Genomic DNA, 27,898 nt, shown 5'->3' on the forward strand with positions numbered 1-27,898 from the left:
ACTATCAAAATAATTCTGATAAAAGCTTTAACACTTGTATTGTCTGCATGCTGCATTATTTAATCCAAGTTCCAAACCCAGTATCATTAAATGCAGATTAATCCACAGGCACCAGCAAAGGGTTAAATTATTTTTAAAACTTTAAAGTAATTAAACACTTCCTTAGTAATCCACAAGGCTGTGTATTAGCTCTATCAACTCTGCCTCTTCATACAAAAGCATTTTCCCATAAAAACAATCACTCTCTACTTACATGTAAAATCTGCCAATAAGTTGCCATTTAGCTTCCTTGTATGTCTCTTACCTACAAAAATCACTCAAATAATATAAAAGACACTAACTATGCCCATCCCTTACCATTTGACAAGGACTGTAACACTATATGGAAAACCTTTGTTTCAATGTCACCAGCTCCCCATCCTGACTAATGGCTAGTTAGTTTTGTTAAAAGCAAGGGTGATGGCGTATGCTCCAATGAACTTTCCCTCCTCCCAGCAGCAGAGACAAAAACCCACAGCTCTGCTCTGTGCAGGCAGCCATCTGGACAGCTTTCCCTGTAAGCCCAGCCCACACCACACTGCAGGCAAAATCGGAGGGCTCCAGAGCTCTGTGGGGCTATTCATGACATACCAATTTCACATTTTCTGCTTGTACGCTTGCAACAATAAATGCTAATGAGGGCTATGAATGACAATTTTAAAGACAATAAAAAGGTCTCCAAATCCCTTGCATATGGAGACACTGTTTTCAAAACTTCACCTTCTGTTACAGAGCTTTTGGAGTCCAAAGAAGAAAAAAAGAATAACCTAAGGAAAACAAGAAGATGATCAAAGCACAACTGAATCCTTAAGTTTTCGAAAGAAAGCAATCTGTGTGAGCCCAACAGACCACAGAGCCCATCACCCCTATGAACAGCCCTGTGAACGCACAGGGTACCTTTATCTCTACGACCTTTGCTTTCAGCAGACATGTAGCTCAGCAAATGCAATTCCTACAAAACACCGATCTTTTTTTTTAAGAGTTTAGGAATTCGAAAGGCAGCATTTGTCCAAAAATAATATAATCATCACCATTAATCACACTTTGGCAAAGTAAGTTTAACATCCCACACATCTTTAACTAAATGTAAATGCAAAGTGGTCCTCTTCTGAAAACATCTATTCTCAAAATAATGCAATGGTTCTGGGTGATGAAACTATAAATCACGTTTATGTTCCCCTTTTAATTTTTCTCTATTTTCCACATCTTCTAAAGCGAGCGTGTATTACATTTTTGAACCAGAATAAACAATAAATATTACTTTCAATACAATCAAGGTGCTGAACAAAAGATAAACGTGTTTTTGACCTTGACAGCAATTAAACTATTTTTCACAGCACCAAAAATAAAACAAAAGATTCCTCTTACTATAAACTGTGTGCAGGGCAGTCTTCTCATTAACACGGATTAAAACACTTTCAACAAAATCCACCAGGTGGAGCAAATACACAGCAATAAAAAAACAACCCAGAATCTTTTCATCATGTCTCCCCCCTCACAGGACTTTTATCTCTAACAAACTCTCCATTTCTCTCCACACTGAAAATTAGTAAAATCTATCCATACATACTAATTGGCCACCTTTATAAACAAATTCAAACTTACACAATAAAAGATGTTTAGCTACCACTGATTCCATTAAAGTTATCATTGCAAAGCTGCTTTATTTGTTCAAATAATACCCAGCACAGTGTATATGCTTTTATAACAATATAAATTTTTAAATTAATGTTTCACTCTGACCCTACTGGATTTCGTGGTCATGAACCCCCTCTCCTCCTGCTTCACAAGACCAGGCAGCAGAATAGAATGTAATTCTGTACATTCTGAAATACACCGAACAGTAGTTAAAACCTGTAAAACTCAACCTAATTCAATCTTACTCTGCATGGAAATTTCACTTCTGACTTTTACTAAAATTACTCTTAATTGCAGACACCAGCCTACTAAAATTTTGGAATACTGTGGCTTTTTTTAATCTGTTATACCAAAATGTCCTATTTTGATTCCTGATGATAAATTAACACAAGCCCATGGTTACTAATGAACTTTAACGTCTCCCCTCTCCTTTCTAGAGTAATTCACTTCCTCCCAGGCTCTTCTCTCACTGATCTGCTTTTTTTTCTCTTACTGTTTGCACTCCACATTTACTGGGCACACTCAGCATGAGGCACCAAGGCCACTTTCTTATGACTTTGCTCTTTAACTCCCGGTGCCACCACCTGCAAGCCACAACTCTCCCCAGACACTTTTCAAAGTCCTACAGGTTTTTCTCACGTTATACACTCCCTGCTGCTAAGGCCTAATACTGTAACTGGCAGTAACCTTACTCGCATAATAAGAAAGCTCTAGGTAGACAGAACTTCGAGAAAGCTGGAGCCTGAAAGAGGGATACCTGGAGTCTGTCAGCGGAGGACACCAGTCAGGAATGTTGACTGCGGCTTAATTTATATTTACATGTTTTCTTTTCTCATATTTATACTGATGTTGAAAGAGAAATACTCTGAAAGAAATGCAGCAGGCTGATACATAAATAAACATGCAATGCCTGAGGATACACATAACACTTATGCTAGTGCATAATAGATCATGGTGATGCCAGCTCCATCACAAGACGCACCAGGCTAATCCAATTATTTAAATGATTATATACTTTTCGCTGGAGTGGTAGACAAACACATAAAATATTGACATTGCTTCCATAAATATAATATGAAAAATAAGCTTTGAAAATCATTCCTATGAAGCTCTCCCCTGCAAAGTCCCAATGTCTATTCTTTGCAAAGAATGGAATCAATTTCCTGGAGCTGGGCTCCTGCAGGACACAAAGGTACACCGGCTCTCTCTACCTGCTGCAACTCCTATTAACATTAATGGGATGCACATATGTGCATCCAAAGGGTAAATGCCCTTAAGTTTGCATGACAGAATCCTAATGAAGTAGTTGGAAAAAGCAAATCACTGCACATGTAGTCACACTTTCCCCTCCCTCTGCAGGAAACCCCACCACCACCACCACCTTTGCCCCTTCCCACCCCCCACCCCCACCCCCAAACAGCACACACATCTCATCAGCTCACACTGTGGGTAAAGAACCTGCTGGATTTCTTCATGGAAAGAGAACATCTTGTTACACTCTGGGATCTCCCAAATGGCTCCATCTCCAAGCATTCCTCAGAGTCTTCACCCTACAGGACTCTCAAATTGGCCACACATTCCTGTCCACCTAGTATTCCTTACCATCCCCAGCTCCATCAAAGGGTGTGGCCCTTCCCACAGCAAATGTCCAAGTGCCCGTATTTAAATTGCATGGAAAAGGGGGGGAAAAAGTCTTCACTGTTCTATCACCTCTGTTTAAAAAATGGACTACTCTGTTTCCATGGATGAAGATTCCAAAAGGGCCTCATAAAAATAACCTCTGAATTACTAGTTTCATACCAAACTACCAGTGAATCTGACCCAAAAAGGCAACACGGGAGGGTCAGCAAAGAACAAGAATCAGGAAAATAAGAACCCATTAACTGAGACCAGTCCTGCACTGGTTAACGTCTGTGGCTGCTGATAGAGATATGTGTTTCATGGCAAGGCCAGAGTGTAAAATGAAAAAGACAGATCTTTAAACTCATTAAAAAAAAAAAAAATCAAGCACGTCTGCCAGCTTGGTCCAGAAAGATAGAGAGGAGGAACACAGCACTGGCAGGAACCTCCAATTCCTGACCAAACCCTCTTCCACACAATGCCTCCAGAAAGCAAAGGAACCGGGGCGGGAGCCAGCCCGCCGCTGGCGGACAGACAGGGCTGGCCGCGCAGGATGTCGGAGCGCCAGGCGGCCGCGGAGGTACCGGGCGTGCACACGGCCGCCGGCGGGCTGTTTGGCTCTCCAGGTAATTAAACGAGGAAGCGGGGTGCTGGGGGCGGGCCTGACCCCGAGGCTCCCCGGCGCCCCGGGTCTGCAGACCGACTTCCGCGAGAACCGCCCGGAGCATCAACACAGCAGCTTTGTCCTGCTCCCTGTCCGTTTCCTCCTGCACCTCTTCCTAAAGCTGACCCAGAAACACATCCTCTCCGCAAAAACAGCCACGCCAGGCTCGGAGCCTCTGTGTGCTGCAGAAACCTTTGTGCTCTTCCCTGACAGGACCCTCCAAATTTTAAAAAGGAAAAAAAAAAAAAATGCCCTCATGGCAGGGGCAGGAACTTCATCAAGATTCATCTAAGCCAAATCTAGGTAAAAACGGGGGCATCTTCAGCAAGATGTGTTATTCAAAAAGAATAACACCCCACTAATCATGCGTCTTCCTGTGCACCCGATTAAAGTATGAATCTTTACCCTCAGAAAGCTCCCCAAGAAGTCAGTGGTTTTGATAATCCAGTTCACAAATGAAACACTGGTTGTATGGTGTAATGAATACTGTTCTTTTCAGTTTTGATCACAACTATTATGGTAAGCAAATACCACCTATGATCTGGTTTATTATGTCTCATCCAAAATCTTAATTTTTTAAAAAACTCTAAAATGTTTCTTCTCTACAAAGAAAGTTACTAGGAAATATTAAAAACAAATCCCTTAAAAGATAAGAAAGTAGAACACACACATTAAGTAATGATTGGAATCATATAAATAATATATTCTTTCTTCATCTCAGAATCCATAGAGCAAAATATTGGCTGAAACAGACAGAGACCAAAAGAGAGATGAATACAAAAGCATGCCTGCTTGTCTGTGTTCAACACAAAGAACATTAAATGAAAACAACTGGCATGCTGCCAAATTCCTATAGAGGCAAAGAGATTCAAATAAATTGATTTCACGCATCACACTGACCTGGGATCAGTGTGCAGTGCCACAATAAGCTCAAAGCTCCATGTGGGGTAAAGCCCGTGAATGCCATCAGACCTCTCAAACATGGCCAAGAAAAATGAAAAATAAATGCAAATGCTCTCAAAACGCAGCAATTTTGCTTCAGGAAATAACTTTCTTCTTTTCCTAGTAAAGATACAAATATCTGAAGGTACACAGCACCATCTAAATGTTTTTATTTTTAAAAACACAAGTGTGGCTTTTGAAACACATACAGTATCTTAAAATTGGTACTAATAAATATCCCATCCCATCATTCGAACATAAATACAAACACTTTGCAACAAGTTTCCCGTGTCATAACTGCTTCCATTCTAATGCTCGTGCATCTTTTAGATGACCAGTTAATTTTTTAAATGACAAATATTGGACCCTTTCCTTAATGGTTTATAAGAGCAAGCTCCTCAGGCTGGATATCACTCCTAACTGTCCCAAATCTGCCAAGTCCTCACAAAGACACACAATAACACAGCTGTAGAAAACTGAACATTGTGCATATTTAGGATATGCTTTAAAATACTAGGGGAAACACAGCAGCATTTCGCCTTTATCATAAGCTCCCACCGAAGCTGGTGACTGTCCCTAAGGCATCATTTCTCTCCTGGCCTCCTGAAAGAGACAGGCTTGTCTCCTGGTGACCCCAGCCTGGCTTCAAACTCATCAGAGGGACCAGACTCTCTAGCACCACCTCAGGCCACTGTCGCTTACTGCCCTAACTGTTCACTGGCTCCTAGTTCTTTGTTTTTTCTGCTTCCAATTACAACCCCAAGAATCCAATGGACTCCACGTTTTCTGTAAATTTAAAGTATGTGATTTCTGTTTCTCTCTACTTTTGGCTCAACCCCATATTTATCTATATACACCCTCTACCATCACACAAAAAAGAAAAAATTAGGAGTAAACTTTTCAATGCCACATGAAACATAAAGAAAACCCAACAGTTATAAAATAGGCAAACACACACAATTAGATACATATATGCACATATATGTGTGTGTACATACATGTGTATATATGCTGTGTGTGGACACACATATCGTTTTAAGTATGCTTACCCACACACACAAGAAAGAGAGAAGAAACTCAGCATGGTGTTTTTGATACCTGATGCTGAGGCTTGGTATCTGCATATTATTACAAACAAAATGCATTAACTTGTTTTAAAATATGTCTCCGTCATGCATGTTTGCTTTACATGTGAATCTTCCATGCTGCAATGGTCACAGATATGCCACGTGACCGGAAGACAGCACGGTTTTAATGGTCTGGGGGTGGGTAAAGACCCAACACTACATACCTGCAATACACGCTCAAGTTTTAAAATCCAATTTTCTTTTCCAATTTGAAATCTGCACCTTATATATTTTGATCATACTGTTAAACCACATCCCCATACAGACACATAAGGCAGAAAGCAGAGAATTATATCCTCTGTGGAATAAAGTGCTTTCTCCTGATGGAAGATGAAGAGAAAGCAATTCTAAAGCAAGGGTTGCTGTTATTATTACCAGTTTCCTTCCTTTATGCTATTAACACCTTCCTTTCTACGCTGGACTTGAGAAATCTTGTTGCTTTTTTTTCCTCTTGAATCTCCCTCCCACCTCCCACCCATTCCCACCCCTCTGGGTTACTAGAGAGCCCCAGTTTGAGCTCCCCGAGTCATACAGCAAATTCCCATTGGCTCTCTATTTACATACGTTAGTATGTTTCCATCCACTCCATTTGTCTCACCCTCTCCCTCCTCTCTGGACTTGAGAAATCTAACCAACAAAGATTTGAGTTCTCAAAAAATTAATTTTTGGTAAAAACAGTAGGTTGGTAGGAAGACAGAAGCAGAAGTGAGAGACGTCTCAGCTACGCAGCAGGCTGAACTCCTTGTCTTCTCCTTTGAACTGATGTCTCTTACTAATTATGGTAGAAGAACATCCTAACAGGATGATGGGGGAAACGAAGACAAATAGAGACAGAAACTACATCATGACTGAGGTTATCTCAGAGGAGCCTGTAACTGTACAGAGAGTCATTTCACTTTCTCTGGACTTTCAACAACAAAACACCCTCATGTGCCAATACCTTCTAGGAAACTTGAAGAACCAACCAGTAAGTCTTCATAGGAACCACAAGAGTAGATGTTATGTGTGTGCTGGGGGTGGGGGTGGGGGCAATGTGTTTCCAGAACACTGGCCATGAAAGGTAAATATTTCGCTACCCTCTTTTCCATATAGTCAAGGAGGCAGTCACAGGACTTCAAAAACCCCCTCCTAATCACTGGAGTGCCAACCAGTATCAGAGCATTTGTGTTACCTCTCAATCCTTTCTTAGCACAGTTTATCTTTAGTCATCTGTACTTCTGTTCCACTCCAGTAAGCCTGAAATAGAGCTGGCTGCTGGAGGCATCAACTCTCTGGAATTCATAATACAGGGCTGTCCTTAATTATTAAATGTTGCAGACTTTAAGAAGTCACTTGCCAACTGGGAAACAGTTTACATTTTGTTTACAGTTTTCCTAAAGTTAGATATCACTTTTTTTTTTAATATGCCTATGGACACATTAAAATGAATTCTGCTTAGAAAAGGACATTTACCTACAAGTTTTTTTTTTTTAATCCAAATCAAACAGAAGAAACAGTAAATTGAATGGCATTTTTCCCTCTTTAGTCAACAAACTGTTTCAGAAAATACCATCTCTAGTTACAATAAACACAGAAATCATGGCATAGTTTTTACTCTTTAACTCCAAGTACTGCTCATCTTAGACGTATTACAAAACATGGCAAGAAGCAGAGCAACAAGAAGAGAGGTGAAAACAAAATCGGTACTTAATCATTTGCTATCAAACAAGGGATCTCACAGCCAATCCCACATCCAAAGAGTTCAAAGACAATTTTTTAAAAATATGTAATACAAATTCTTTATCAACCGGCACTAGAAAAATAAAGAAAAGAAAAATCTTCACAAGAATAATTTATCAGAAAAAAAACAAAAGATTGATTTTTGGCATGTAAGTAAATCACAAAGTCAAAATATTTGTCTGTTCCTTACCTTGACAATATTCAAAGCTCCCCTTTTTCCGGCAGTCACCTATTACTAAACTCAGTGCTCTCCAAGTGTTTCTTTTGACAGATATCATTCTCCACCAATCGCTCTGCTAATTTCCTCTCTCCTTTTCTGACTGGGACAGATATTATGTCCACCAGCCCAGAGATCAATCTTTTCTATTGACAACAACAAAGGGAGAGAAAACGCACATATCACAACCAGTCTGAAGTATTACACCCATCCACTTAAAATACTAGGCCAGTTTTGTTTAAGAGACAGACACAAGCCCTTCTAAACTTTAGAAAAATCCAAAACAATTCCCATTTTCTGATTTCCTCCAGGCCTCTATATTCTCCACTCATCTGACTGAAAGCTGGATACTACTCTTCTTTTCTTAAGTTGGGTCTAAAACACACATACATCAATACCTTAAAAGAATGCATTAGATTTTACCTGTTTTATTTTTTTTTTAATTAATCTGTCAGTTATAGTTTCTTTAGAAGATGCTTTTAGACACTGCGTTTTTTATTTTATTTTTTTGGAATTTTACATGCAAGTTAAACCGTGTTTCAAAACCACGTGGTATCCCCATTGTTTCACTGTTCTGAAATTTACATACTGCCATCATTCCGAAACAACTGATAGCAGTAACTAATAATCTTTATGCAACCAACCAGTTTGAAACTATGAGTAACAACAATTGTTCGTGAATCATGTCACCACATACACCCACTTCTACTGCTTTTTATTTTTCCCTAAAGCAATCCAGAGATTCTCATTTGTCCTGCTAGGTTTGTCAGGCTTACAGCTCATCCACTCATTCCCAAGCATCCACTATTTATTACTCACCTACTGTTACTAGTACCACCACTACTCTGAATAGAAGAAGTGTTACTATTTGGTTCTTACAATCCATGAGATATAAATCTAGCACAATCATATGCACATAAAGCAATAACTCAATAAATGCAAAGAAACAGATTTATAAAAGCAGTCTCAAAATATTACTACAGCTATTATTGCCATTTTTTAAGAGACCAAAATATTCCCTAGAAATTGAAAACTGGTGAATATACATGCTCTAATGTACACAAATAAGCAGATTCTATTATTTTTTTAAAAAAGCAAACACCCTTTATACACAATATTATGAATCTTCTATCATGTAATCAGTGGTTTCTCATTCCTAATGGCAAAATTTAAATATGTATATATTGTAAACAGAAGATAAATAAGTACTATTGGGAAAAAGAAGAAAATGGATACTTTTCTTAGATTTGGGTATGATTTCTGATAATATTTAGTGCCTCAACAACATCAACAAAAAGCACTGGAGAGCCTGATACAGTAAACCCTGCCTGTGTGGGGCATACTGAACAATCTCCATTAAACAAACGAAGGAAGCCAAATACAGACAAATCCCCCAGAGTCTAAGTCTTTTTCCTCCTTCTCATGACTGCTAACACCAGACTACTGTCTGGGTTCATTATCAAAAATGGTATAATGGGTCGCAGTTTTGAGGCACATGAAACTACCATGTGAATAAACTTTTATAAGATAAATCTCTCAATTATTTGGCCACCTCATGCGACGAGTTGACTCACTGGAAAAGACTCTGATGTTGGGAGGGATTGGGGGTGGGAGGAGACGGGCACGACAGAGAATGAGATGGCTGGATGGCATCACCAACTCGATGGACATGAGTTTGAGTGAACTCCGGGAGTTGGTGATGGACAGGGAGGCCTGACGTGCTGTGATTCATGGGGTCGCAAAGAGTTGGACACAACTGAGCGACTGAACTGAACTGAATAAGTGATCTCCCAGTACAGAATATATTGTTTCACTTTTTAACGTCACATGTGTCTGTTTTAATCAGAGTATTCTGAAGTGAATGGAGAAAAGGTGGCAGGAAGATAGTGTTACAAAGTATTTCAAGTGTACATGTTTTTCTTAAATGTTAACATGGCATACAAATACACACTCAGGTAATACACAATGTAAACCTCAAGTTACCCCTGAGGATTCTTCCTACTCAACAACTTTTATATATGAAACATTATATCACAGTCAATAAGATAATTCACCTAAAAAAAAAAAAAAAAGGGTACGCTAAGACTTGGATTTCTCAAAATAATGATTGGAGTATTACATTTGTGCTTCATACCTCCAACACAATAAATGATCTTTTGATATAAAATAACAATAAAATGAGTAATGGTGATGAGTACTAAAGAATACACATCCAGATTATTTGTGATACTTACACACTAGTCTATATCACATGCAACTGAAATTTCTCTATCTTTAATATTGTTTTGTTCCAATCTTCAGCCATTAAATCTGCAAAATCTCATTATGAAGCAAACATACACTGAGACCAGTTTAAAAGCTAAACTCTACCAAGAGTAGAATGCCTCAAACAATTTGTAGCTCTACAAGAGTGTTATTAAAAAGGCTCAACATGTTGTATTACCATGGAAATTGTGGAAAACATACATTCCCAAACAAATATTACTTTTTCTCAATGGTATGAAGTAATGAAAACCACATGTGTAAATCTGCAATCCGTGCAGTAGTTCAAGCTGCAGCTAATAGAAAATACAGAAAGTGAACTCTGCTATATAAAGGATTCTTGTTACAGAAATATAATGTGAAAACCAGATGCAGACAGAAAATCTTAATCACAGATGGGAATATAATCACTGGCATACAGAATACTTTTTTGATCAATCTTAACCATATGTGCAATGTATTTATTTTCTAAGGAATGCAATAACTTGAGAGAACCTTCTATTTGAATTCAGTTAACCTCATATTTATAATGCTTTTATCTTACTCCCCCATCCCTTCAATGTGTACATTGAGCCAAGGTTTTAAAAGGAAGAGTTGCTGGCCTTGGCAAATCCTTCTTGTATCAGTTTATCTTTCAAAGTTTTAATAGGATGTAAAAGACTACACACATCAGAATCAACCTCAAAAGCGATCAAGTGCAGTTCCCCATTACTGTGTTTCTCAATCACTGCCAGGAATCCCTTCACTGCCTAAACACATTTCTCTTTAGAATTACATCAACATTTGGGGCATTTTTTCCTTTAGTAAATAAGACACAGCTATTTGAAAAATGAGGATTTAACACACCTCTTTTTATCAGTCTGAAGTGAATCAACTCTTAATTTTTCTGTTTCCTTTTCACAAAAACGCCTTGTAACATAAAGACTGTCCTTTTACTTTAATAAAAATGCAATTAGTTTTCTGTTCCACAAAAGGAACCCGTGATATTATAACCGACTTAGAAAACATTTTATCTCAATAAGCACAGTCCTGAGTACTGAGCTGTAGCCTACACTTGTCAAGGCCTCCACAATCTCATTTGTAGGACAATTCTGTATCCCCCTGGTTTGAAACAGCCTCACTTAGGACTACATTCAACTTCCAACAGGAAGTGATTGGGACACTGTTATTTGGGTGTCCCTCTGGAGAAGGAAATGGCAACCCACTCCAGTGTTCTTGCCTAGAAAATCCCAGGGACGGGGGAGCCTGGTGGGCTGCCGTCTATGGGGTCACACAGAGTCGGACACGACTGAAGTGACTGAGCAGCAGCAGCAGCAGCAGCAGAAGTCACATGAACTAAATTTCAAGACTCCAACTACAGAAGATTCCTTAAGGTTCTATGACATATACCCATCCTGAGTCTCCTTCTGTCTTCTAACTATTCACCCCCTGATACATGCATAGAAACACAGAGGCCTTATTCTTGCCTCATTCTGACATTCAAGACCCACCACGATTTGGCACTAATCTGCACCTTTTCAGCCTCTGCTTCATCCATCCCCTTAGAGGGTGCAGCTCTTTGGTGGATAAACTCCCATAGAATGCATCGTCTCATTTTTATGGATTTATCCATTAACTCCTCCAGACTGGTGGATGACTAGCATCCTCTCAACTCAGGTTTACCTCAAGTGTAACCTCAGAGACGGTTTCCCTCCTGTCCAAAGTAAAGTCTCTCCACTGCTAGCAGCACCCCCCACCATTCTCTCCAACATTGGTTTTTTAATTGTCTTCATTGCATTTAACACTATCGTGAATAATCTTACAACTGTTTCTATTGTATGCCTCCTACTCCTAAACTGTAAAATCTATTAGAGCAGGGGTCTTGTCTGTTTTGCTCATTACTCTATCTTCCATACTTAAAACTGTACTTGGTACCTAAAGAGAATGAAATAAATGAATTCCACCTAATGAAACGCTATAAAGGTCCAATTCAAACCCTATGACCATCACAAACATTTCTGTGACCACTCCCAAGGCCTACGATCATTCTTTCTTCTTTAAATTGTAGCAGCATTTATGGTCTATATCAGGCTGGGCAACCTTTATCTTCCAGATACTGTTCATACGAGGCCATTCCCATCAATACTGTACAAACACAGGCTGCTATGGAAATCACGCAGGGCATCCACAGCTGAGAAGCCAGCCCTTCCTCCCAGAGTAAGCACTAGGAAACCACGATTAAGGACTGTAGCCAGCATTAAGTCCATACACCCTTTAAGGTTTTTACGCATAGACTTATCCCCCAGTTGAGTTTACCAAGTGGGTTTCCTGCTCTGGAAAGGGATCCCATCTTATCCCCCTTCTGTCTTCAGACCTTACCTGGATGCACTAAATGCACTGTGCTATAACGGCCGTGAGAGAAGGGGCCAGGTTTACCCAACAGTCTTAAAACCCCGTCCCTGACTCACAGAAGGAGTTCACTCAATACTGGCTGAGAGAACAAAGGAATAAGAGATCACTTACACTACCTTGTCTTTCTTCCAGCTTCTTCCTCTTATTGTGATAAAGCACTATTTTAAAATACTTCAGATAGTTAAAGATTAAAAATTAAACACAAGGCAGGTGACCGATCTATGAATTATTTTTAGTCAAGGTGACAACATAGGATGATCAATAAGTTAACAAACCAGGCAACTGAAAATAGTAGGAAGCTCTAAAATTTCTCCTCTGCTATAGATATAATCTTCAATAAAATAAAATCTCCTAAAATGACTGCTCCTTACCTACACTGACCACTTAGAAGCCCACTCCACACAGATGGACTGGACTCTCAGGTCTTAACACTTACGAGCTATTCGACCTTGAAACAAGTCACTTAACCTTTCTAAGCTTTAGATGTAAATCTCTACAACAGGAATGATTATATCTAACTCACCAGGATGAAAGAATAGATAATCAATTGAGAGCAGAAAGGAGGCAACACCTATTTTAATATTATCATTTAGAGCATTAAAGCCCTAGGTCACTATTCAAAAATGACCTAGTGCACTCACAGGATCTTCTTTTCTGAGAGTCACTGCTGTGCTAAATTATGACCAGTCAACAATACCAAACTATGTGGACGTAAGCTGCAGGTCCCAAAACATTTTGCAGTGGAAAAAAATAAAGAAATAACCACAAGCTAATGTTTCGTGATTCTTTTCCTCATGTAATTTCATCTGTGGAAGATCACCGAGAGGATAAGCAAGGAGAGAACCAATCATTTCCAAAGATCGGTTTCTCCAAATAAAGGCATCTGTTCCATCCTGGAAACTTTCACATAAAAGAAAAACGAGACTTTGAAAGTATATGCATTTGTGGTTGATGGCCACATAGCTAAAAAAAAAAAAAAACCTGTGATTGTCCAACTGCAAATATGGTCTGGCTGCTGCTGCTCCTCAACAGCTGACCTCTCTCCCCTTTCTTCGCTTTCTTGTCTCCCTCTCCTTGCCTCAGAAACGTGTAAAGCTGTTGCTATAGTTCTGTGCTCCAAACTGTAACTTTTCCAAGTACAGTGAGAAGTTCTGACAAGTTTCCATTTTAATTCCCACCTGCAGTCTCTGTGGCTGGCCCTGGCCACGGGGAAAAAGAATGGGCTGGTAGGATTTGAAGACTTCCAGCAGAGCAGTAGTAAACCCTGTAACAGAGGAGGTTCAGACCTCCTGTGAGGTCTTGGTTCAGACCTCAGCCCACCTCATGCAGGGTGATCTTGGGCAAGGGAGGAAGCTTCTAGGAGTGACTTGCAAATGAGCTCACTGGCAGGTGAGTATTAAAATAAGCCACCATCTCCACGAAGCCATTCAATGGACCTCCTCCCCCACATACATCTGCCAAATTGAGACAGAGAGGGAGAAGGAGTTAGGGTACTCGGGAGAAGTGCTCAGCCTGAGGTCTGTCCAGAAAACAGACATGGCAACCCAAGGAAGGACCAACAGGAGCCCCTGGCACCTAAGGGGTCAACGGGGGGTTTGGGAGAGGGAAAGCTGGGAGTCCCAAAGATGGTTTTTAGCCTTGCTGGGTCCTTGATCCAAGGGACAGTTCCAGCGCAGAAATATATCCATGCATACAACATTCTCTGTATAATTTCAGGGAGCTCATCCTTTACACAATTATGAGCCATTGGGTAAAAAAAGAAATAAAACAGGTTAAGATATCCCTTTATGAACACGCAGGTGACTTAAGCACTTCAGTTTGCCCAGGGCTGCTATACATTGGGGTGTTTTTCGGTTGCTAAAAATGAAAGCTAAAATATGGTGGTAATAAACTGTACATTCCATGATATGAGAACACAATAAAAAGGGACCAGGGCGGGAAAGGACTGGGAAAGACATGACATGATCTTGCAAACGAAGATTTCATTTTGGTCTTAGCAATGAAATATTTGAGGACAGTATTAAGTAAATAACTGGAATTCAAGGCAGGAACTTTCACCAAATATTTAATAAAGCATCAAAAAGTACCCCCAACTGTTCCAGGCTCCTACCTTTAAGGAGTTTACAGATCAGGAGAGAAGTCTGAATCACATGGATACCAGAAAAATGTTAGATGTGATAAATTCTATCTTTGAAGAAGAGATAGAAGGTATCTTCTTCAAGGAGATCAAATCAGTCCATCCTAAAGGAAACCAGTCCTGAATATTCACTGGAAGGAATGATGCTGAAGCTCCAATACTTTGGCCACCTGATGCAAAGGACTGACTCATTGGAAAAGACCCTGATGCTGGGAAAGATTGAAGGCAGGAGGAGAAGGGGAAGACAGAGGATGAGATGGTTGGATGGCATCACTGACTCAATGGACATGAGTTTGAGCAAGCTCTGGGAGTTGGTGATGAACAGGGAATCTGGGGAGCTATAGTCCATGGGGTCACAAAGAGTCGGACACAACCGAGCGACTGAAGTGAACTGACTTGAAGAAGAGAGTTCATGGAAACTTGAATAGTTTCATTACCAAGTGAGGAGAGCACAAAGCAGATTCCTGGTAGAAACAAGTCTTAATTAAGGCTGAGGTGAGGAAGGCTAGCAAATCAGGGGCACTGTCTGACTTGAACATCTGTATATCCCCCAGGCATTAAACAGGACCACACTCTCCATTAAGTATTTGCTGGGCAATGGCAGGCCACTCCAGTACTCTTGCCTAGAAAATCGCATGGACAGAAGAGCCTGGTGGGCTGCAGTCCATGGGGTCGCTACTAGTCGGACACGACTGAGCGACTTCACTTTTCACTTTCACACATTGGAGAAGGAAATGGCAGCCCACTCCAGTGTTCTTGCCTGGAGAGTCCCAGGGACGGGGGAGCCTGGTGGGCTTCCGTCTGTGGGGTCGCACAGAGTCCGACACCACTGACGCGACTTGGCAGCGGCGGCGGGTGAAGGTGACTAAGAAGGAACAGCCACACAGAGGAGAAGATCCTACAGGGAGCTTCCAGAAAACAGTAGTGGCCAGTTCGAAAGTGGTCAACTCAGATGCCGAGCACAAGCAAGTCTTTCTGAAATGACACTGTGCTCCACACACGTCATCTCGCGCAATCCACTTGACAACCTTATGTGTCACGTCATTATTATCCAGCTGAGAATTATTTCCAGATGAAGAGTAGGGAGTTTCAACAAGTGGCAAAGCACTGGGGAGTTGGGTCTCTTTTCTCCACTTGACTGCTTTCTAGTAGAGAAGAGAAGGGCATCACCTTCCCCCTAGGAAGAGCAGAATCCCAGAACCATCCATCCCAAGTTGATGCTACAGTCTCTAACTTTACAGTTGAGTGAAACAGGTACGAGGTCTGCAAAAAACTCAAAAGACCAAGAGACATGCAACAAAAATTCCCCTTCCAGCCACCAATGCCTCAGCCCCACTTTCTTTCCATAGTGCAGTGAAAGTCGCTCAGTCGTGTCTGACTCTTTGCGACCCCATGGGCTATACAGTCCATGGAATTCTCCAGGCCAGAATACTGGAGTGGGTAGCCTTTCCCTTCTGCAGGGGATCTTCCCAACCTAGGTCTCCCACATTGCAGGAAGATTTTTTTACCAGCTGAGCCACTGGGGAAGCCCAAGTATACTGGAGTGAGTAGTCTATCCTTTCTCCAGTGGATCTTCCCGACCCAGGAATCAGACCAGGGTCTCCTACATTGTGGGCGGATTCTTCACCAACTGAACTATCAGGGAAGCCCCTTCTTTCCATAAAGCAAATACTATTATCAGATTCATACGCACACTTCTCCCACAAATAGACGCTTTTGTACTTGTTTAGTACTACTTTTTTTGTAAAAAAGTGGCATACTATATATATATATATTGCTCCCTGCTTTTTTCACTTCACAGTATATCTCAGGAATGATTCCATATTAACATATATAAACTGGTCTCATTGTTTTAAACACTACAGTTTGGTTACAGAAGAAAAAAGTCTTAAAGATTCAATTCTGACAGCTTTTATCCACAAACTCTGTATTTACTTTAAGTTCAAAGTGTAAAAAGAACAGCCAGTGTTTTCAAATTAAACAATACCAAACAAAGCAAGGTGAAAGTCCCTGAAATAATACTATATCGGTGAACCAGACCGCGAAAGTCCTACATTTTGTTGTTGTTTCCTCCAGTAACTAAAATTCTTTAAACATGGGGGACAGTTAACAGTGAGCAATTTAATCGCAAGAACTGAATACTGCCCCTGAACATATAAAAGGGATTCCTTTACTTTTCCAATAGGAGGCCTCCATTTTAAAACAGAAGATTGTGATCCGACACATGACAGTATTTTGTTTACAGTCTGCTGATTGTGAAACACACAAAGATGAGTGTATCGATTTTAGTAATATTTAAGTTCATTTTTGTTCACCTAATCTAATATGTATTTGGAAAATGTCACTGTGTGAAAAAAGCATTTGATCTGCAAAGACTGGAGTGCTGAATGAATGAAGGCAGGTTCAAAGGCCCCTTGAGACCCCCATCCCCAGGAATACCGAGGACAGAGTCTGAGACACACTGCTGGATAATAAGCACAGTCTCTGCCCTGCCATCAACCCCCCCTTGACTCCTTGCTCTCTGGTCCCTGCCTTCTCTCCTTTACATGTTAGAATTGAAAGAAATTTTTATAAATTATTCCCTAAACAAAAGTCTAATGCTTGAGATACTTAAAACAGAGAGGCTGCTCTGGTGGAAAGTTAAAGGTCCAGACCCAGCCCTCCTGATCACATTTTATTCTACCAGGTGGCCTGCAAAATGGAAGAAAATGCAAAAAACAGTTTGAAATCCATGCAAGGAGCCAAAGCACAGAGGGAGCCAAGTCCCAGGACAACCAGTAATCTATCCGCCATGCAAGCACTACGCTTTGAGGAAAATCTACCAAGTGACAGCCCCATTAACATTTCCCAAAGTAGCTGGACCACAAGAGATACCCACTTGGGTTCTGAAGCTGCTTTCTGGAGACTGTGACTCTATGAGTCTATGAAGGGTAAGTAAACGGATGTCCCTTAAACACTGATAGCTCAGTTGATAAAGAATCCGCCTGCAATGCAGAAGATCCCGGTTCAATTCCTGGGTCAGGAAGATCCCCTGGAAAAGGGATAGGCTACCCACTCCAGTATTCTTGGGTTTCCCTTGTGGCTCAACTGGTAAAGAATCCGCCTGCAATGTGGGAGTTCTGGGTTAGATCCCTGAGTTGGGAAGATCCCCTGGAGAAGGGAAAGGCTACCCACTCCAGTATTCTGGCCTGGAGAATTTCATGGACTGTACAGTCCATGGGGTCACAAAGGGACACAACTGAGTGACTTTCACTTCACTGCCCAAATTCTGGCACGCTAAATACAATGGACATCTAATCTGAGTTGTCATCACTTCCCCCTCTCTAAATTCAGCCCATATCCAAGTACTAACTATTTTCCCTTTGCAATGTCTCTAGCATCTGCCTGTTCCTACTTGTCCCGCAAACCCATTTCTGGCCATTCTTCTACAAACATCTACCGTCTAAACTCCTGCAGAGTCAGTTCCCTATCTGGCCTTGGTCTTCCCGCATTCCATCCACCCCAATCTGGCCCACCAGAATCAGACCAAGTCTTCAGAAACACAGCTTTAACTGGGTCCATGACTTCCTGTTGCCTTTTTACTTTTTCTGCTTTGGTTTTATGAAGGTCTATTTTACCATGGCCTTCTTTGTTCAAGTGACAGATGTACACTACGGTGGGTGAAACAGATAGCTGGTGGGAAGCTGCTGTAAAGCACAGGAACCTCAGCTGGGTGCTCGGCGACAACCGAGAGGGGTGGAACAGGGCCCAGGATGGGAGGGGCTCCACGTGGGAGGGGACACGTGTGCCTACAGCTGGTGCACTTCCCTGGACAGTGGAAACTAACGCAACGTTGTAAAGTAATTATACTCCAATTTTAAAAAAAAAGAAGTCCAATTAGAAAACCTAATCTATAGAGCATCTGTGATAAAGAACAGAACTATTCTGGTTTCATGGTGCTTCTGGGCAGCCTCCACGCCACCTCCCAATCCTAAGGGGGTCCCACTGGACACAGAAGTTTTTTTAAACTTCTGGTTTACTCAGAAGACAAAGCTTAAATCAAATGCCTGGTAGCCCAAACACTTATGATCTTGCTGTTTATTTTACAAGCCTCACCCAAGGGTCCTTTTCGCTGGATCCACGTTAATTTATTCTCTCTCTACCTCTTCCCACCCCACCCAACACACCTCTCCCAAGACCTTTTCCAATCGCCATTCTTACTTTATAACTGCCCACAACCCCATTACAATAACACCACCTTGATAAATCCTACCTCTCTTAAAACAAATTTAAAATTTCAATTCACTCCGAAATCTCATTTATTATACCATTTAACCAGCAAGTAATAAAGCCTCTTCATCTCGTGTAGCTATCTGATTTGTCCTGAGTGGGGCTTATCATTCAGTGGGAACTGGGTCCATGTCTCTAATATAGAAAGCATTTGTGATAAAGAACAGAACTATTCTGGTCTTCACAGTGCTAAGAAGATGAACAGAAGGGCCTGAACCCAAACTGGGCAGCCTCCACACCACCTCCCAATCCTATGGGAGTATATAGAAAGTACTACTACTTTACATATAGTAGTCATTCATTAAATATTTATAAATTTATTTCAGATTTATAACCAAAAGCAAAAACCTTAATTTTCCTTCAAATATTCTAAAAGGTTTCATTACCAAGGCTACCCAAACAACATATGCCTTTCTTTTAAGACAGTCAAATTAGCTTTAATGGGTTGCTCACTTCATTGCTTTTATGTTTTTCTCTGATATTTTACACCCACTTTCTGTAGCCAGTTCAAAGCTTGACTTGGATAAGTCAATGGAGACTGATCACATTTACTTTCCATTTAGACCTGAATGTACATAACCCACCCTGATTCAAACAAAAGGATTGGCATTCATTCTCCACATTTGTTTCCCATCAGAAGTCAAGTGTGGATATCATTTCTAAATAAATCTAGCTAGAGATGAGGATGAAAATGTGTGACAGGTAGGCAAAGAGGTTTGGCAATAAAGAATACTTGCCTGACACATGATAAAAGTTACAGAATTCTAACATCACTTGAAAAGAACACTTTCACAGGAAAGAAGGATTACTATATCAGTCTGATAAACACCACAGTTCCAGTCCCAATATCATCTGCTGTTCTTCCCAGCTGTGTTTGCTCATCACTGTGTACATAACATATGCATAGATTCAGAAAATAAACTAGCAGTCTTTCATGACCTGTCTTACAGCTCACATCTTTCTGTATCTTGAGGTTAGGGGAAGGAGTATAGCACAACTAGTTTTAACAAAGTAGAGCGACCAGCTTCCTAAGACTTTGTATTTAAAGCACAGTTTGCACCATGCTTACCACCATATACACTAGGAGATGACTTCCCAATTGCTAATATTCCGCTTGCCAAGTTAGATGTGCATTTGAAATGCTTTCAGCAATGCTGCTCTGCTAGCTCCCTGGCACAACCCTTATGCCAGTCTTTGCAGGTACCATAATCTATCTAGTTTCCTAATACCTCTCTGATCTCCTACCTGAGCGTCACCAGGTACACTCCCCACAAGGTCTAGCAGAAAGGACGTCCCAAACACTAACATCAGCTAATTTTCTCTCCTGGAGCTCTAATAGAGCTGGCCGCAGCTAAGCTCATCAATGGCCTGGCAACGTCTCCTCTGTCATTAGTGGCCCCATAACTCTGGATAGCTTATCTTTAGACAAACTGCCATTACATCTCCTGGTAACATTTTCTCTATTATTTCTTTGATGTAGTATTCAATTCAGTCAAGTCAGGTCTCAACAGTTCACTGCTTACATTCTTTTAAGACATTCACCTTTGTGGCAAAGAACTTGAATTTGGCCTCCCACCAAATTTCAAATGCCAATGCAAAAACCTCCTACAACCTATGAAGCAACAGTGGTTCCTGTGATTTCCATTTCTAGGGACACGTGAACCTGATGTAACTTCCATGTCCTTCCTCATAAACAGCAGAAGCTTCCACTGCCATCCTGAATGATGACAAAGGGCTTAATCAAATCAGAAGTATAAAAATATAATAGTTCCTAAATCCCAAAGAAATACAGCCCAGGTTAATAACTTCACAAATTAGGATTAAACTTTTAACAAGGTCCATTTTTTAAGTGAAAGTACAAAAATCAGGGTCATTGGTAATCACTGGGATCTCCATCACTTTTAGAAGCGACAGCAGACTTCCTTCAGACAACAGATAGTTTCTTGGTCTTTTTCACTTAACATCTGATTCCGAGGCAAAAGTTATAAGGTGCCCTTGTTGGTTTAAAGAAGCTATTACTGACCATGTTCTGCAAAAATAGTTTAATGAGGTCATTTCCTAAATTTCCAAGTGACTTGGGTCCAAACCTTGAGACTGTGGGGTGCAGGAAAAGGCCGGTAAGCACTAAAGTGAGCCTTTAGTCCCTCAGTCCTGGCCCCAGGCACCAAGTTCACCTTAGGTGAGGTGAGGGGCAAGTACACAGGCTGTCTTATTTGTGCGAGACCTAAAATATTTCAGTTCCTTCTCAGTCGAAGGATTCTTTCCTCCATCACTCACCTCTGAAAGGACTGTAGCAACAACTGAAATCTCAATCATCTGAGATCCAGGACGGCTATGAGAAGAATGACACACTCCTCCCCACACCTCTTCCTTATAACGAAGAACAGTGGGGAGCGGAGGACATTCTGCACTGACTCTGTTTCCCAGTGATATGCAGATCAGTAGTGCCCCCATCTCAGAAATGAAAATATAATGATTTTTTTTTTCATTTTCTTAACCATGGGAAATTCCTGAACGCCTACTGGTAATACCCTATGTAGACCTGTATTGATGAGAGCTGGGAAGCCTCGTGATCAAAGAGTTTGCCCGTCATTTGCTCCTGGGGGTACCCGAGGCCACCCAGCAAGTCAGTGACCGCACTGGAAGGGGAACCTCAGTTTGCCGGTGCCAGGGAATGCACACACACGAGGTCCTTCGTTTCATAACAGAGTGCTTTATGCTACATAAGCAGTCATGAGTTCAAGATGGTCCAGACTCGCTCGCCAACTGGGAGATGCTGAACTCGAGATGTAGTGACCAAACTGCCTGACACGGGCCAGGCCGCAGGGACTAAGGATCGAGATGCAGTGACCAAACTGCCTGAGATGGGCCAGGCCGCAGGGACTAAGGATCGAGATGTAGTGACCAAACTGCCTGACACGGGCCAGGCCGCAGGGACTGAGGACACTGAGCAGCAGACCGCTCTGGAGCGCCAAATGAGACCAACAGAGGGAGAGGCCCCAAGGCCGTGCACCGCAGGAAGGGGCCACTCTGATGCGAGAACAGCATTTGGTCACAGAGAAACCTGCACCACGAGGACGAGGGATACAGAGTGCATTGCTAAGTCGCCTCAGCCGTGGCCAACTCTTTGCGACCCCGTGGACCGCAGCCCAACAGGCGCCTCTGTCCATGGGATTCTCCAGGCCAGAACACTGGAGTGGGTTGCCAAGTCCTCCTCCAGGGGATCTTCCCGACCCAGGGATCGCACCTGCATCTCTTATGTCTCCTGCATTGGCAGATGGGTTCTTTACCACTAGCGCCCCCTGGGAAGAGGCATACAGAGTGGCATACATTTGGGCATATTCTAGGATATCTGCTGGCCAGTAGCCCACTCTGATTCCTAGGTTGGAGGCAAAGGCAAATGTAAGGAAAACAGTGGGTGTAGATCATGACTGCTAGAGCGCGTAAAGCCCAGTATTCAGAGAATATGTCTCTATTAGCACTTGGGAAAAGAGCAGGTAATTAAATTTGGGGAACATAAGGAAACCTCAGTTTTCTAAAGTGGAGCAAAAGGTCAAACCAGAAGAGCAACTAAAGCTAGTTTTAGAGTGATGGACTCTATCTGTTTGAAATGAAGAAAGTGAAATGCTGGTTAATCATTTTCTTAAAATCAGTGATGACACTTATGTGAAGGTTAATGCCAGGCTCACAGTAGGTCTCTAATATCTGTCAGTTCCTCTACTTTCTCCCAAGACCAACAACTAGGTGGCAGCCCTCGAATGCCCAGAGCACACTCAGAAGTAGCCTAAGCCCCAGGTGTTAAAACGTGAATGAATCTAGTCAATCACATTCCATAAGGCACTGGGAGGTGTTCAGATTGTTGGACACACGATAGGAAAGCTTTACATCTGTACTCTCCACAGTCAACAAGAGCTGTATCCTAGAGGTCCTATTCCCCCAAGGACAGACTTGTCTTAGGGACCCTGGCTAATATGAAACCCACAAAAACCAACCCATTTCATGAGTTCCATTATACAGGTAACCTCAATTAGAACTATCAAAGCAGGGGGATTTTAAGTAGGTCTCTTACAGTTACTGAAAATATTAGTGGTTCTAAGCAAGACTGATGGTTTTAAGCGTTTTCAAACAGGAGTGTCTCACACCTTAAACCTCAACGACAGGGCATTACTTTCTCAGCGGTTCCGTATAAAAGCCTGAACATCATTTGATAAAGTATGAACATTCTGAAAAGAGTCCCAGGAAGCTCTTCCCTGTTCATGTCATAGAAGGTACTGAGGCTTCAACACCGATTGTGGTTCAGCACAGAGGCAACGCACTAGAAGATCAAGTACAAAATGATGGGGCTGTGTCTGTGAAATACACTTTCCTCACTGTTACGTGACTCAGGTGGCATTTCTTGAGAGTGGCAAAGTGCTTGGTGCTATACCAGAGAATCTATCCATCTCTGAAATTATGCCAGCAACAACATGCCACAATTGGGCTTCAAACTGGAAATTACATTCTTTATAAGAACTATTCTCAGTTGTCCATGTGATCACAAGTATATACAATGCTGTTCTTCGAACAACCTCTTCTTTTGATTGGTGTTTCAGAAGAAACATTGCACTTGTTAATATCAAATACGCTAATGTGCCACAGTGTCTGTTTTCCCTTTTATCCATTCTGGAGATGTTCTGAGTTTATCTTTGAAGAGTGAGTGTGTCTGGCAAGTGAAGTGTGAAGGTACAAGTTATATAGCCTCTAACTGATCCAAAGCAGTGATCATGTCTCACCCTAGACAAATCACTACACCACAAGCACACCCAACTGCAACTGTGGATGGAGCCAACATGAAACCTGATCCAAATTTTACAGGTCTTCCTTCTACCTTAGTTCTCTATGTCCAGTTCTGCATGACTAGTATTGCCATTTATCTTCTTTCTGTAGGGATAACATATTATTTTTATTATTGTTATTCATGTTAGAGTTCTTTTTAATTAATATTGAGTAATTTTTTAAACATGTCTTTCCTAGAAATGTCACTAGTAAAATGCATCCAATTTTTCTCTAATGTGGTGCTTTCCCTGTCCATAAAACTTATTTGATTAGCAGTACTATAGAAGCTAAAGCTTTTGTATGCAGGCACTCAAGCATAATTTAATCATTTTATTTAAGCATGAAAAAAATTATTCTGAAAGCCCTGTTAGGTAAAATATCCCTGATTAATTTAACTTACATTTACAGGTATATTAAAGGTGAAATAAATCATGGAATGCCCAGTATGCAATGGAATCGTGTTAACTTTGTTATAATAGTCAGCAGTAAGTTAAAAATTGCAGTATTAGAGAATGTAAGGAATAACTCTCTCAATTTAAGTAACTGCATTTTAGCAGGTTAATTTAAAATAAATTTTGTTTTATGCGAAACCATTTTATATTACAAGGATTTCCACCTATGGAAATCTCTTTCATACTCAAACGAGATGAGGTCCTAATTGCATAATACCATTTATCTGCTGAGGATAAAAGTGCCAACAAATGAAAATGCACATTAGGCAAGAGATTGTCAGAATAGGAAATTGTCTTTTTTATTTTTTTAATTTTTTTTTTGTTTTTAAATAACCCACTCACATTAACAAAAGACTGCAGTAGCTTCCAAATTATAGGTTGTTATTTTTAGTGGAAGGAGTTCAATATTCATATTGGAGCAGATGTAGCAGTTTAACAAAACAGCTCTTCAAATCCTGCACAAATTGAAAACAGGAAAACTGATTGCATTTTCTCTTATCACTTTCCTTTTCTGAATCGACACTTTTGGCCTTCTGAAAATTTACACATGGCTTTCATCTCAACAGCACCTGCTGATCAAATAGAAACCTAACATTTTCATGAAAATGGTATAAAGGACTAGTTTTGTTCCAAATGTTGTAAAGGGCATCAGTTGCCTAACCTGATGACAAGAACTGCTGGGTATAAGGCATATTCATAATAGTTTTATATTTTCACTAAACTTTAAAAAAATACATTAAGTCCCTTCTGGTTTTTTCCATGTTCACTTTTCATACGATTCAAATTTCTTTGACTCAAGGTCTGCCTAAAACTTAGTTTTATTATGCAAAGACTATGCAAAATGTGTAAAAGGGTAGATTACATTAAGACACAGAATACTGGGTATTTCCTCTGTCACTGCTTAGAATACACATGTTTATCTATACATACTGCTTTCTATTCAGTCACATGAACGTAAAGTATACACATTCTGCTTTCATATTCCACCCACAGAAAAAGGAAAGCCAGACCCTATTTTTGAAGGGGACCTACACATTTTTTTACACAGATAGAGATTTAGCAGGTCTTGAATATCCCCAACTGGAGAAAAATGGATGTCACCTGAGCACAAACTATCTAAATGATGCAACCAACCCATTCAATGTAAATATCTCTGGGAAGGTAAAGGTAAAGCTTGAAAATGGGTATTCTTATATGTAAAATACAAGGACTGATAGCTAAGTAGCTCCCCAGATTTTCAAATAAAAGTATATCACATATTTATCTGTTACACCTGATTCTGATGTCCCTAAGAAATGCTGTCAGTTCACTAGCAAAAGAGCTCTACCCTTCTGAAGGATTCCAGGCTGTCTATTCCCATTCTGCCTCAGTGACAAGGTAACCCCAGGCAGAAATGACATACAGTAGATATATGTGCCACTCTGGCCAGTTGGACTGTGAATTTCAGTGTTCCATCATGCTCACTGAGGCAACAACAAACCTGAACTGTCAATATGATCAGTCAATGGAAGTAAAATAATGGGAGTCTATTGTCTTACCCAATCGACCTGCTGCTGTCAACAAGGAAACATGCCCCCTGCCTTTAAACAAATTTTAATTAGGCTCTTAGTTACTGGATCCTATTTACCTATGAAAATAGTTATCCTGACTACGTGTAGGAAGCAAAACAATTGTTTTTCCCACTTTTACCCACTTTAAAACCTTTTAAAGTTGGTACTATAATTTCTAAACACACTCAAGTGTATTAAACATGTTTCAAATTAAACAGGTTTATTAAACATTTTAAAATTATTTTCATTTTAAACCAATTCCAAGGCGGGGGGGGGAAATCCCATGGTTTAAATTCAACATGCAAATCTACCTTACAGACTTGATTTTTGTTCCCTCTGGACCTAGTTGAAATCATACTACAAAATCAACTAATTCCACATTAAAAGTAGGTTTCTTCTGCTCTTCTCACTCATCAATTAGCATCCATTCACCACCCATTCAAAACATGTCACACCGAACCAAACACAAATGGTCAATTCCAAAAGCTTCAACCGATTTTGCTCGGTTTATCAATCCTACAAATAAGGGGTAAATGAAACACTTGCTATGAGAAGGGAGACGGTGCTAAGGAGGGCAGGAGGTGGTGGTGAAAAGAATATAAGGCATTCAAGCTATTCTGATTTTCCCTTAAGTTCTACAGACTTTGAATGCAAAGAAGGGACACAGTCTCACCTTAACATCAAAATAAAAAGGAACTAATCAAGTTGTTAAGCAGCTGCTTCTTTCCCCCTCCCCATCCAAAGGCTTCAGCATCCCATCAATACCGTAATCCATTGTCCCCCCAGCCCCTTTATCCAGTCCCCTTTAAACCTATTCAGAATGGCAAAAAAAAGAAAAAGAAACCCAAGAAAAGATAAGGCCCTCCGGTAATCTCACCTCGGTGAGTCCTGTCTGGATAGCAGAGGTGATGGGAGATAGCGGCCAGGCCAGGGCTATGCCTGCTCCTCACCCCACACAACAAAAGGCAGATTTCTCTTTCCTCCCTCTGCTAATCTTGAAATGTAAATTCTCTCCGCCAGCTAAGAGGAGCGACAGATAACACGGCACATCTTCACTTCTCCCGGTCTTATCGACTTCTGAATCGTTCGGGCAGGGGGAGAGGAAAAGAGAAAGGCCGCCTCCCCGCGCCCCCCTGCATCCCGCCCCCACCCCTCGCTCCGCCCGGCCCGCCCCCCGGCCCCGGCCCCCCCGGCCGCCGGGAGTACCTTCTGGCAAAGCAGCGCGGGAGAGGCGGCCCCCGGACCGCGGCTTTGTGTGCATTAAACACACATCGCAGCTTATCAGAAGTCAGAGGCTGGTCGGGATGGCACATTGTGTGTGAGTGAGCGTGCGGGCGCACGAGGGAGCCGAGCGGAGCCGGCGTGCATCGGGGTGATTACAATATCAGCAGGGCCCAGATGGAGGCAGGAAAATAAACAGGGTGCGTGTGAGACGGCGCGGGAGAGGCCGGGGAAGCGGGGGAGAGAGAGCGGGGACCCGAGACGCGGGCTGCGGCGCAGGAGCAGGGACCCGCAGGGCCGGGGCGGGGGGCACGGGGGGCGAGCGAGGCGCCCCCAGGCCGGCCGCGGCTGCCCTGTCTCCCCTCAGTCCGTCCCCACCCGGAGAGAGAGCGGGGGATCCAGACTAGCAGACTGCCTTTTCCCCTGGCTCCGGGGACAGCGGAGCGGGCGAGCTGGGATGCTAACATTCCGGGAGGTTCTGTCAAGGTCAGAGGGGCATCCAGAGCCCGCTTTCCGCAGGAGCTTAACGGCGAGACAGTCACCGTGTGACCTCCATCCAGACAGACCCAAGTTGCCCAGCAAACCTGGGAGTCCTCGCGGGCAGCGACACAGCCCTTCCCGACCGACCTCAAGTGGGAGTTCTCGTCCCTTTCTTGGCTGGCCCCAAGACTAGATCCCAGCCCCCTGCCCACATCCACAGAGATGGCTGTGGGGCGGTACAAACGCTGGCATCTCCCCGGGCTTGTCAAGGTGGTCCCAGCGGAAACCTCGTGTGGCCAGCGGCACCGGGAGAAGACGCACTTGTGACCGGGAGCTACAGGTGACTCCGAGACAC

The 27,898-nt window shown here is 41.8% G+C and overlaps 1 protein-coding gene across 4 annotated transcripts in view; it reads right to left on the reverse strand.

The window, feature by feature from the left end:
* Positions 1 to 27,898, reverse strand: part of RUNX1T1 (RUNX1 partner transcriptional co-repressor 1) — a 153,727-nt gene that overhangs the window by 119,005 nt on the left and 6,824 nt on the right. The window contains exon 2 of one of the 4 annotated variants that reach the window (XM_055432682.2): positions 7,940 to 8,112. The exons of 1 other annotated variant lie outside the window; for it this stretch is intronic. In XM_055432682.2, coding sequence (XP_055288657.1) covers positions 7,940 to 8,027 — 88 coding nt within the window. In that variant the 5' untranslated portion in view covers positions 8,028 to 8,112. Of the gene's footprint in view, positions 1 to 7,939; positions 10,598 to 26,719; positions 26,954 to 27,898 lie in introns of those variants that run through there. 2 more of the 4 variants (XM_055432687.2, XM_055432685.2) reach the window with 2 other exon arrangements.

The sequence above is a fragment of the Moschus berezovskii genome, chromosome 16, assembly GCF_049115385.1.
Source record: "Moschus berezovskii isolate FMDL1 chromosome 16, NW_MosBer_1.0, whole genome shotgun sequence".
In the NCBI taxonomy this organism is placed as follows: Eukaryota; Metazoa; Chordata; class Mammalia; order Artiodactyla; family Moschidae; genus Moschus; species Moschus berezovskii.